At 41.6% G+C, this 13,169-nt stretch overlaps 1 protein-coding gene across 1 annotated transcript; it reads left to right on the top strand.

The window, feature by feature from the left end:
- Positions 1–7,731: 7,731 nt before the first annotated feature.
- On the top strand, positions 7,732–10,687 carry LOC123072608 (eukaryotic translation initiation factor 3 subunit M). The gene is made up of 9 exons (XM_044496194.1): positions 7,732–8,076; positions 8,145–8,283; positions 8,383–8,601; positions 8,722–8,866; positions 9,406–9,556; positions 9,633–9,742; positions 9,819–9,916; positions 10,005–10,074; positions 10,266–10,687. The coding sequence occupies exons 1-9, from the start codon at positions 7,848–7,850 to the stop codon at positions 10,353–10,355; spliced, it is 1,251 nt and encodes a 416-aa protein (XP_044352129.1). The 5' UTR covers positions 7,732–7,847; the 3' UTR covers positions 10,356–10,687.
- Positions 10,688–13,169: the final 2,482 nt, after the last annotated feature.

Below are 13,169 nucleotides of genomic sequence, written 5' to 3'. Positions count from 1 at the left end.
AACTTACGAGTAGAAACTGTGATGCCAAAAAAAAACTCCAACAACTTACGAGTATAAATTGTGATGCCAAAAAAATATATACTCCAAGAACTTACGAGTATAAACTGTGATGCCAAGAAAAATATACTCCAAAATACTCCAACAACTTACGAGTATAAACTGTGATGCCAAAAAAATTCATCCAAAATAGTCCAACATCTTAAGAGTATAGACTGTGCTGCAACAAATCGATGAAAATCAAATGTTCATCAAAAAAATTGATGTTCAAACGTGTGCATCTGGGAGTAAATACTCCTAACATCATATTAAATAACCATATGTCTAAAAGTGTTCCAATGCTGCAAGAGACAAAACTGTGAGCATACATTGTTCTCTCGAGCAAAAGGTGCAAGATCAATCATATTTCGCCAAAACTTGCCTCACGGGCTCAAACTGGAAATGCAAGTATGCATAAAAAATCATTGTATTGTCAGCCTACATAATGATTGATCTAAATTTCAGAAGTGTTTCTCGAAAATAGCAGAAGCACTCATAATCAAGTGGCTAAAGCCCACCCGGCAGTACCACCGAAACAGAAAAAGGATCAATTACGCTCCTTTGTTTCTTTTGAACGGAAATATGTTAACAACAAACTTTATCTTCTGTGAAATTGTAGTAAGTCAAATAACAATCAATTTCAAACATATGATCCAATGCCATATCAACATAGGCTAAGTCACTGAAATAATTCTCTAATGCTTAACAAGATAAAATTATAAGCATGAATATTCTCTGTATAAAAAAAGCCCACTCTTTCATGAGTCTTGTGAGAAACCAAACTAATAGCACCATCTTTTAAAAAAAGGGCGGCGTGAATTAACCAAAAAATAATAGTCAATAAATATGACCAACTTGACAAATACATACAAAAGGGATACCATTAAAATATGATGGTAAATCAAGAGCATTGGGACAGGGGCACCATCATCCAAGGATGGTACATGTGAAGCATATATCCAATGTCACATAAGGAAAACGCACACTCAATATCTAGTGCAAAAAAAAATCCTCCCAACAGGTGGGCGATAAATCCAATCTTGCCATATCCTAAAATACCGGGGGCAAACCCATCAAAATTTGTTGAAAATAATCATATATATATATATGTCAACACACATGCTTCCGAATTTCTCGATGAAAAAGTTGTGGATGAGGTCATACCATGATCTTTCATGTGGTATAGACTGCTAAGAGTGCACTGTAGTGCAACCAGACATCTAACCCAGTGGCCTTCAGGTTACATATGGTTATGCCAATTTTCATCCAGAACAAACTATGCGGGTTGAGGAGTGACTTCTGTTGAGGAGCAGTTATCTCAATTAAATATTTTCTTCCATTAAAACTAGGAAGAATCTGCATACCTTGGAAATAAATAACACATCGATCCTCAAGCAAAGAAAGTTATGTATCTTCTTGTGTCACTCTTGAGATAGTAAAATAGGTGATTTCCCAGCAAGCTAAGGCTAAATATATGGAGACGTAGCCTGCCAACTGGCCAAGGTATATCAAACCATACCCTCCATATGGTGGTTTAACCCCTTTTCCAATTAGATGTTAACATATAGCTCATATAGTTGTCGTGTACCAAGATTCGACACATAGCAAAGCTATATTCTTTCGACAATTGTTCAAATTTCATTGGGACTAATTGTGTCCTTGGTGCAAAAAAGTTACAACCATGTTCAATCAGGATTCTAAAAAATGCAAGATATCCTTCTTGGATATTTTGTAACACAAAAAAAAATCGCATGTTTCCAAAATTGGCCTATACAAAGAAAAAGCTGAACAATATTGCTTTCTAAGTTATTATTAGGTGGAGAATTTGAGCCTCAGTGTGAAGAACAATTCATTGAGGTTGGCACAATATGGATGTCTGTGGATAGTCTCCTACCAAGTGTGTTGGCACTTACAAGGGGTGTGACCAATCACTTTTGAGGACTTGGCCCTAAAAGCCACCGACATAGGAAACCAGGGAGAAAAAGTTGCTCATCAAAACCATTCCATTGAATGACCCATGACTACAAATAGTCAGAGTTACAAAAAAATGAAAAAAAACATAATCCAACATAAATTATTGGCACCATGCAAACACATCGACAGAAAATACTTCGATGTTACTCAAAGCATGATTCGCTGGCAGCATGACTACAAAAGCATGAGATGTGTATCCTTCATATGGAAAATATAAGCTCACAGGCTATACGAGTATAAACTAGTAGCCATATATGAAGAGAAAGAGATATAATGCTCCAAAGCTATATGAGCCTAAACTACAAGCATCGTGTGAAACTTTGAACACACATAAAAATGCTCAATGCTATATGAGCTTAACTGCATGTTTCAAAAATGTTAAATTTGATCCAACTTTCATGAGTTTAATCTCACAATGTTAAGTTGTGCGTTCCAAAAAGAAAAACTTCCCAGCCTAAATTGAAATAAAAGTGCACTGTGTACATAAAAAACTGCACATCCACGTATACCTGGCATACACTTGAGTAAGATCATATGCTAAAAAAACTAAATCCAGAGCCCATGTTCGCATGGAAATACTACAAGCATAAAAAAAGGTTGTCCTGTTTCAAGCTCGGACCCTAACTATATAGTGGAAGGCCAGTGACTTGTAATAGACTTTTAAGGTTGAGTCCTTATCCAACAAAACGCAGGCAGGGCTAAGTAATATCTAGCTGGATGTTTTAAACAAAATAAGCGCATGGCTAGCACTAGCACGAATATTTAGGACACAAGTATGAAATGGAATGGGTCTATGTATATTTTCGAGCTGTGAAACCGAATCAAAGAAATATTCGCTTCCAGATCTCGAGGGGCATCTGTTGACATGGATTTTGACCAAGATAAAATAAAATGCATAGACCACATAAATATAAATGCAAAACGGCAAAAATCCGTTCTATAATGAAAAGAATCAATTAAGAAAATATAATCAACCGCTCAAATCGACGACCGACAAAAATAGGCATATTATATATTCGAACGTTGATAATGCACACATTTTAAACCGACAATTATAAAATATGGCAAAACAAATAAACATCAAGTTTTTGTCCTAAGGGAATTACAGAGGACAGATAACTTACATACGTATATACCGTCACCAACAGTAGAATTCTAAAGTTACAAGAAAACCACAGAGTCAAAGACGACGCCGGTGCCGGCGAAATACAACACGTACAAGTGTGTCTCCACCGAAATACCATTGTGTATTAACTAAATGAATACCATTGATTCATTAACAATGCATACGTACGGACATGTATAAGCTGTGCGTACATGAGATAGCTTGTATGGCCAGACACGTAATGGATTCCTTCCTCCTGATCCCATGCATAGACATGCATGCATGTGTATTAGGCGCAATGGGCCAAAGCCCAACCGTGCTATACGCCTCAATTAAAAGAGACCATGTCTGCAAAGTAACTGGCTGATGGGACCTTGCCGGTTAATTAAAGATTAAAGAAATACAGAAAACAAAAGGGAAAGGAACAGCCCCACTCCCATGATCCCACGATCAAAGAGCGTGGGCGTGCTCCCACGTCTTGCACGATGGCGACGTGCATGTTAAACACTCCACGCGCGCCGCAGCCTCAAGGCACCAGCGTTTCACTCCCACGCTCTCCTATAAATACCAGATCACTCGAATGCTTTAGGGTCGGCCCTTCAATCCATTCGTCTCCTATCTGCTGCTAGAATACACACGCACATACAAACCCACAAAGGAAAGAAGAGAAAGGAGCAGGCAGGCGCCGTGCTTGCTAGGAGTTTGAAGGTAAGATTCATAGTTCTCTCCTAGCCCCTGATTTGGCCATTGTGGTACAGATCAGGGAGCTTTCTTCTTTCTTCTCTCCCAAAACTCTAATCCTTGGTTCGGCCATCATGGTACAAATCAAGGAGCATGTTTCATCTCCTAAAAAAAATTCTTGCCATTAGTCCGGCCATTGCGGTACAGACTAAGATGCATGGTTTAATCTATCTCAAAATTTTGTCTTTTGTTTGGCCATTTTGGTACAGACTAAAGAGTATGTTGCATCCATCCCAAAATTTTGTTCTTGGTTCGGCCATCGCGGTACAAACCAAGGAGCATATTATATCTATCCCAAACTTTTGCCTTCGGCTCGGCCATCGCGGTACGAGTCAAGGAGCATGCATGGTTCTTGTAAGCACGGTTCCTTTAAATGTTGCGTGCGCTTCGTCCTATTGATCTCCGTCTTGGTTCGGTCCCTTTAGCGATACAAGCCAAGATGAACGGCTCGTTCCTTGGTTTGGTCTCTATACATGGATACAAATCAAGAGAGTGTCATAGGTGCGAAAACCTCATAAAAATTTGACTTAATTTGGTCATCATAAAAAAATGGATATGACTAAGTTGGAATGAAATTACAAACGCATTAAACTAAACTCATGATGATCGCTTGTTTGGTTGCGCTACGGGCATTATGTGTCACGCTAGTTGCAATACAAACAGGAGCATAAAAATATATTCCCTCACTTGGTTACGCTGCACGCGGGCATTATCTTAATGCCACGCGGTGTTAGTAGTAATACGAGCAGGGCAAGACTTAATTTAAAAAATGTGTTCATGATACACACCTAGAAACCAAAATCATGCAAGATGAATGATATAACATGTTGCATCATAAAAAAACAATCTTACTTGGTTGCGCTACACGTGGGCATTATCATAATACTACACGGTGTTAGTAGTAATACAAGTAAGAGAAAATTAAACAAAGTATTCAGGCCACATATTTGATCCAAAGTCAAATAAAATATGTCATGAAATGCTCCAATGCTATAAGAGCCTAAACTATTAGCATCATCACAAATGGATATCACAAACTTACTTTACATGGGTTATGCTACACACGAGCGCCAATGAAATGACGCTATGTGGAGTTAGTGCTAATACCATGTAAGGTACAAACATAAACAAAAAATTATATATGTCATATGATCATGCAACACCATAATTGCTCCACAAACCTTTACTTGGTTACGCTGCACGCGGGCATTATATTAGTGCTACACGGTGTTAGTAGTGATATAGGTAAAGTAGAACCTAATAAAAATAGGTTCACTCCACATCCACATATGCATACAAAATTCATGCAAAATACATGGTAAGGGATATTCCATATAGCCCAGATAGGCTTTAAACAAACAAAATATCATAAGCAAACTCCACTCAGGTCAGGCTCGATACTGGGCAGATTCAGAGTCAACAAATATGGCACATATCATATGCACCATAAAAAGCATCAAGATTGTGTCAGAAAGCTTCAGTCCATTACGCTACGCATGGACACCACATCAGTGTCACGCGATGATAGTAGTAATGTGATGATGTAAAACTCATTAAAACTGGTATGTCACATAAATCCATGCAACCAAAGCCAAAGATGTCATATAAAACTTTCAAAGAATATATATAATATATATCCTATATGCCAAACGTAGGATAAAACTATGCCTTGCCAAAATCAACCTGCATTTTGCATATAAATAAGGTTGAACACACACAAATTGTTGCATGCTAGGAAAATATATTCCCAAACATGACACATAAAATCATAGAGGAGTACTTGCATGGAACCAAACTTCAAGCTCACCAAGAAGGAGTTCGTCGTCGACCGCGAGGAGGATTTCTCTTGTAGTTTGTTGTAACAGGAATGTGATGCAATCCTATGTAATAGATATGTTGGAATTCTTAATCAGGGGTTTTCTCTTCGAAGATGTAATTAACAGAATTTTTATGTAAATGTAAGAGTTCTAGAAATAATGTACCTGCAATGTTGATTCTATTTTATTTTATGCATTTAAATTTCACTCTGTATCAATGACGTGGACGCTTGTCTCACGCCCGCCATTTTTCCCGTCATCAATCGTATCGCCAAGCTTGCCTTCCACGCTAAGGAAAGGCCCATCCGGACACGGGACGAGGTCTTCAATCTTGTATCTTCATAGTCCGGGAGTCCGGCCAAAGGTCATAGTCCGGCTATCCGGACACCCCCTAATCCAGGACTCCCTCAGTGCTGCTCCCATAAAGCATGCCCTTATTATCCATAAAATACTCCCCACAATCGATAAAGGACACCGAGCCATGTCATCGATGGTTTTGATGGGAGAAGTGCTCGCGCTTCTACTATGAGTTATGTTATTATAACTCGGAAGATACATGTAAAGACGCTCGCTAAGTTGTTTGACATTCATATGAATTGTCTTACAAATTATTCCAAAACCTCAAACAATTAAGATAAAAATGTGCTACTATTTTTTTATCCTGATAAGTGTTACACATGTGGCACGAAAACATGGCAACATCAAACGGTTTTATGGTAATTTTAGTGACGTGATGATGATAACTTTTTTTTGAACTTTAGCGACTTTATTTAAACAACAACCATGTCTTCTACAATAAAGGGATCAAGAAGTCAGGGGGTTTATCATTCCACACCCCTGTTTCTTGTCCTTCGAAACTAAAGTGAGCAAGTTCGTGAGCACACACATTAGCTTCTCGCACACAATGACTTATAGTCGCTTTGCCGAAAGAACTTATTTTAGTGATGCGATGATGTCAACTTTATTTTCGTATGGCAAATTTCATTTTTTGGGGGTTTGTTTTTTCTTTTCGGATGACAACTTTAGTTGTAAAAAGCGCCAGGACGGGATTACTTGGTGGCACACGTCATTTGAGTATTTTTTTATAGATGAGAAAGATGTGGTTTTGGATCAAAAGACATGGTTTTTGATCAGACGGACCATGTTTCATCGTTGGACTCATGCCTAGGTACACGGCGCCTAGTGACCTCTGGGCCCGATGCGTCGGGTGTTAAGTAGACGCGTCCGCATCTAACTTAAGGAGGTGTTTGGTTTAGAGAGGGATAATGTAAACGGTAAAGGAATTAGATCACGCTGGTATCGGAAGCGTAATGGGCAAATCTCTATTCTGTTTGGTTGATGCATGTAAAGGAATCAGAGCTATGGTTGCTTCGTCGTCGGCCGGTGGCTATAATGGAAGGAGAGCAGACACGGGACAGGAAGGAGAGTAGACAATTAGGAAGTATGATGGAGGATTGATGACAAAAGAGGGAGAAGGGAGGAGGGGATCGTGGGAGGGAGAGGTGCCTGCGGTAACCCAACCCTTTACCGGAGGGTTGTTTGGGTGGAGAACGTATCTGGTGCACCGGAGCTTCTTGTGCTACCGGTGCACCAGACTAGCTTAGCATATTTTCAAATGTTTGAAAAAATATTTAAATTTTTTAGCAGATTCACATAACATAAATATACGTTGTCACAAAAATTCAAATCAAAATTCGGAACATAGGCCGAGATACAAAAATGATAAATCAACACTGAATAGTACATAACACGAGTTGGGCTTTAGATTTGGCCCATTATCACATTGATGTCACCTTTATCATTTTTATATCTCAAGCAATGTTTCGAATTTGAATTTGAATCTTTGTGACAACATAGATTGATGTTTTGTCAATGCATTAATTTTTTCCTTGGATTTTTTGAACATTTTTACAGGTCGGGTGTAGCGGTAGCATGAGAAGCTCCGGTGCACCAGATACGTCCTGTGTCTGGGTGGGATCCATGGAGAGCTGGGCTGTAAGCGTTTACGGAGGCAGCCCATTACGGCCTGTGCATAACAAACAGGTGTAACGGTTAGGGTATCCTCTCTGTCGCCTCCCAATCCTCGTCCCCTCCCCCTCTCCCCCTCTCCCTCTCCCACACCGGCGGCGGCGGCGGCGTTCCCTAGCGAGCGAGGAAGAGAGAAGAACCCCACCATGGCGACGATAGTGAACACCACGGAGGAGGAGCCGATGCTGGCGGTGGTGCGCTCCACCGCGCAGCTCGCCTGGGCCGACGCCGGCCAGGAGGTCGCCGACCCGGAGGTGGCCCGCCTCTGCGCCGAGGCGCAGCAGCACCTCCTCGCCGCCCGCTGGCTCGACATGGCCACCCTCATTCTCGCCTCCGCCGACCTCCTCCTCCTCTCCCCCAGCGCCCCCGACAAAGGTACCCCCCCTCCCCTCCCCTCACCGGCTTCTTGTCGAATCGCGACTTGCTTATCCATCCGGCCGCAGATCTCGAGTGCTCCCTGACCGTCGTCTGCAACCTCGTCACCAAGGCCGGATCCGAGGACGAGGCCCTGGAGATCGCCAAGCTCATCTGCGCCAAGCTCACCCACCAGCCGGCCAACAAGCCCACGCTGCGCATCAAAGTGTAAGCAGCGCCTCACCCGCGTCTCTCTGAACTGGATTGTTATATAGCGTGCGTTCCTTCCTGACGATGCCAATGTGTGTGTGGACGGGACGTGTGCAGCCTCTTCAGCCTGTACAACCTGCTTCCGAGCCTCTCCGGCAAGGCCATGGTCTACAGGAAGGCGCTCGAGCTCGCCGCCGCCGCTGGGAAGGCCGCCGCCGACTGCGTCGTCCCCACCTTCAAGAACATCGACGCCTTTGTCGCCTACTGGGGCATCGGCAAGCCGGATCAGAGGGAGCTCTTCCTTGCCGTCACCAGGATTCTGAAAGACCACAAGGGGTGCGCTTCCAAGTTCCTTGCATTTTTTAGCCAGCCAGTGTGTAAGAAGTAACATGGCAAGATTGTTGTATACTGAATGATGCGATCCCTTCTTGTTATGATGACGATGATGATTGTCAGCATGACCAAGGACTACTTCAAGTTTCTGAACAAGTACCTGGCCACGTTCGATGGATCGGCTGATGATGCTGGTGCAATCGGTGCGGCAAAGGAAGAAGCTGCTGCAGCAATTGTTGAGTTTCTCAAGTCATCTGACCTCTATCAGGTACTTTTATCCTCCGGCTCACATCTCCTCTGTCTTAGGGCTCACATCTCGCGAGAGCCATAATGTGCTTTCTCCATACCAGAAACATGCCATTCTCCAATCATGTCACCAAATGTGAATTCGGTTATGACAGTCAAATATCACTTTATTAGATGTAAGAAGACTAAAGTTATCTGCTCGCACTAGCCTGCAAATGTTAATCTTGTCAACCTTAAATATTTCTGGTTACTACCAGACCGAGCCAAGCCAAAATTGTGACAAGATGTCCCTTACAAGCTTTCTTCTTTTGGTTTGATGGATTATTGCTTCCACAAACTTGTGCTGCTATGCATTGCATTGCATTGCGCAATTCCTCTGCTACTGCTTTGTATGTCGTTGTGCCTTGTATGCCAACAGTAGGTTCTGAAATTCTTGAGGGATTTATTTAGCAAGTTTTAACCCTGGCAAACTATACATGTGGTTTAATGCCAGTTAAAAATCTAGCACTGGCTGCATACCTTACCTTATATACTGTATTTATGGAAATATGCTTATTGCAGTGTGACCTGCTCGATATGCCAGCTGTTGCACAGCTCGAGAAAGATGAGAAGTATCAGCCAGTTTACGAGCTACTGAAGATATTCCTTACTCAGAGGCTCGAATCCTATTTAGCGTTTCAGACTGCTAACTCTACCTTGCTGCAAGGATATGGTATGTTCTGGTGGACCAATGCTAGCAATATTACGTTGCTTCAAGTATTGGATATCTAATGGTGGACCATTTACAGGACTGGTTCATGAGGAGTGCATAACCAAAATGCGTCTGATGTCCCTGCTTGATCTGAGTGTCCATTGTTCTGGGGAAATTCCTTACTCTGCAATTACAAAAGCCCTTGAAGTAATCGGCTTACCTTGCCTTCCTATTGTTGTTCACTTGATTTAATGTTATATTGACTTTTTTAATTCTTTGTTAGATCAATGATGATGAGGTGGAATATTGGATTGTGAAAGCAATTTCATCAAAGATATTGGACTGCAAAGTTGACCAGCTTAATCAATTGGTCATTGTCAGGTATTCATGTCCACAAGACTTTCTTGGTCCATATTACAGTGTTTTCCTTTCCTTTTTGGTTAATACTTGTTCTGACATGTAATTTCAGCCGGCATCCTGCGAGGGTCTTTGGGATGCCACAATGGCAGAGTTTACGTTCAAAGCTTGGAGTGTGGAGGGTAAGCCTCTCACAATTACCTCCTCTCAAATTTGCAGTAGAAAATTTCAGCTGCAAACTAGTTCAAACATGCATTGCATAGCTTTCCGATTTCCCGATGAATGTGAGATGTGTAACTCGTACAGTGACCTAGACAACTTTTAGGTGCTTACCGAGCAACTAATCCAGTTTCCTCTTAAAATTCTGCTACAGGGAAACATTGCAAATGCTATCAACACAATCCAAGCTAACAAGGTGACTGAAGATGGCGGGCAGGGGATGCAAGGATTGATGGTCCGCTGATCGGAGGGAACTCCCCAAATTGAGACTATATAGTCTGTGAGATTAGACGAGCAATCTTATTGTATTAGACATCGTGTGATCCGAAATACTTGTACCACATGATCATGCTGGCTTTATCCTGGTTTGCAGCGGCGTGCTGAGCAATCTCATGTTGCATAAATTTTGTAGTCAAAAGCCATGCTTGAAGTCAGCTGTTACTCGTTTACACACATTCCTGATTGTTCATACTGGATGCCTGTTTATCATGATAATTGTTTCTTCTCCAAGTTTTGGCTTTGGAATTATGGAGAATTTGTATCATGTTTTTTATACCAAACAGCTGGTGTTTTATCTGGATGTTGGTCTGAAATCTACTCCCTCTGTCCTAAAATAAGTGTGTTAGACCTTATTACAACTTTGTACTAGAGTTATATTTGAGACACTTATTTTGGGACGGAGGGAGCACTTTAGAGCCTGATTGTTTTCTGTCCTGCAATTTTTTTTCTGTTTCAAGTGTTGGAATTATTGGGCATAGCCTATATAATAATTCATATTTTCTACCAATAATTCAAATTAAATCCCAGATGCTCATGTGGCCTATCCATGCATGATAAGGTTGTGTGGAAAATTAACTCATGCCTCGTTTCTTCTCTCCTTAATGGTGGTTTTTAGTGTGTCTGTTTAATGGTGTTTATTGCATCGGTTTCTCTTCTACTAATGAAGGCTCAGTTTCAACTTTTCTCAGGTATATATTCGTCTCATTCCAAAGCATTGCGCCGCTTATCTCTTTCCCATCTTGCTTCCCGGCGTGCATCGGGGAGTGAGACAGCGGGCCTTCAAACCCCCGCCTCTTGTGATCTGGTAGTGGAGAGGGGCGATTAGGTTTTTGGGGAGTGCCTCCGCACGACTGCTGGTTTTTCTTCATCGTGGCTGCGAACGACGACATCCTCGACGACGAGTTCCCCAACGACAACTTCTTCCCCGACATCGACGACCTCTTCGACGACATGACAACGACAAGCTCGCATCCTCTGCTGTTGTTTCGTACGTCATCTTATCCTCTGTGTCAGGACTGGCATTTGGTTTACTGCTACTAGTGATCGACATGGATATGTTACTCGTTTCTTATTATCTCAACTGCATGACTAGTTTCACAAATCAGTTGCATGTCTTAATTGTTCACTCTATCATGTTAATCATGTTTTACCTATTGTTTTTCTGGATTAAACATAATGGAAAAATGCCGGGGAGTGAGATGGGAAAGAGATAAGCGGCGCAATGCTTTGGAATGAGACGAAGAGTCGTTGTACTTTTTGAACAACGGAGGAGCCACCTCTTATATACGTGAGAAAAGTTGAAACTGAGCCTTCATGCAATAAACACCATTAAACAGACACACTAAAAACCATTAAGGAGAGAAGAAACGAGCGCACTAAAACTCACACGAAGTGTTCAGTTTCTTCTCCTATTTATGCGTCAATTGTTTCAACTTTCTTCTCGCATGATAAAACAACGCATACACGTGGCAAGGGTCAATTTTCCACACAACCTTATCATCCATGGATGGGCCACATGAGCATCTGGGATTTACTTTGAATTATTGGCGGAAAATATGAATTATTATATGGGCTATGCCCAATAATTCCAACAATCCCCCACCAGATCTCAGAGGCACATAAAATTTGCCTACGGTTTCAAAACATTGTTTATATACCGGTGTTTCGGTGGAGACAATTAAGTTGAACTTCCACCTAGAACTCCACGCTACACTCGTTCACAACTTGAACAGTGAACTACACCTTGAACTGCAAGTTTTGTGCAAACAAGTTTCACGTAAAAGCCTTGACCGATACTAGACCGTTGAAAAACTTTCCCGCGGGTAGGAGCATATACGTCATACTCCGGGGCCTCTTCATGAGTTTATTAGATAACACCCAACTCTCATAGACCACGACGTTTAACAGTCTAACTCATATAGGTGTGTTCTTTCTAGATGTTCTGTAGGATAACATCTTTGCCTACCCAAGCCATTCAGAACACATTAAGATAAATATCAGCCTACCATACAGATTAAAAGAGAAATGCATCATAAGGGAGTGGATTTTTACAAATTAAATATTCTCCTCTCACTTATTCAATAGCTTGTCTCGCCAATTCTAATTCACGGGATCTCCGATCACAAAGAATGGGTTACCACCATGAACAACTTATGTAATGGGTCTCAATCCCATCTCCTTCGATGCATTGTCTATCACATTTCGTGATAAATCCTTTGTGACGGGATCTGCCAGATTCTTCGATGTGTTTATATAGTCCAACGCTATAACTCCGGAGTTTCTCATGAACCTGACAGATTTCAGTCTCCTTCTCACATGTCTTGATGACTTCTTATTATCCTTAGAACTGTTTACCTTGAGGATCACAGTTTGATTATCACAGTTCATTAGAATAGCTGGTATTGGTTTTTCAACTACCGGCAAGTCCATCAAAAGTTCTCGAAGCCATTCTGCTTCAACTGTTGCGGTGTCTAACGCTGTGAGTTCTGCTTCCATTGTTGACCTTGTTAAGATGGTCTGCTTGCAAGACTTCCAGGAATCAGCACCACCACCAAGTGCAAACACATAACCACTTGTGGCTTAAGTTCATCAACATAAGATATCCAATTCGCATCACTGTAACCTTCAAGTACTCTTGGATACCCGGTATAGTGAAGTCCATAACTCGCAGTACCTTTCAGAGAGCGCATTATTCTCTCAAGTGCATGCCAATGAGTATCTCCCGGGTTTGAAACAAACCGGCTTAGTTTACTCACAGCAAACAAAATATCAGTCCTCG

This window comes from Triticum aestivum, chromosome 3B, assembly GCF_018294505.1.
Source record: "Triticum aestivum cultivar Chinese Spring chromosome 3B, IWGSC CS RefSeq v2.1, whole genome shotgun sequence".
NCBI lineage: Eukaryota > Viridiplantae > Streptophyta > Magnoliopsida > Poales > Poaceae > Triticum > Triticum aestivum.
The sequence above is the reverse complement of the archived record's forward strand: the minus strand, read 5'-3'. Positions and strand labels throughout refer to the sequence as shown.

Bases quoted from the DNA above. Each gene is read 5' to 3' on its own strand.
- LOC123072608 (XM_044496194.1), top strand. From the start codon at position 7,848: ATGGCGACGATAGTGAACACCACGGAGGAGGAGCCGATGCTGGCGGTG. The intron at 8,077-8,144 runs GTACCCCCCCTC...ATCCGGCCGCAG, and splicing joins CCCCAGCGCCCCCGACAAAG to ATCTCGAGTGCTCCCTGACC. The intron at 9,557-9,632 runs GTATGTTCTGGT...GACCATTTACAG, and splicing joins TACCTTGCTGCAAGGATATG to GACTGGTTCATGAGGAGTGC.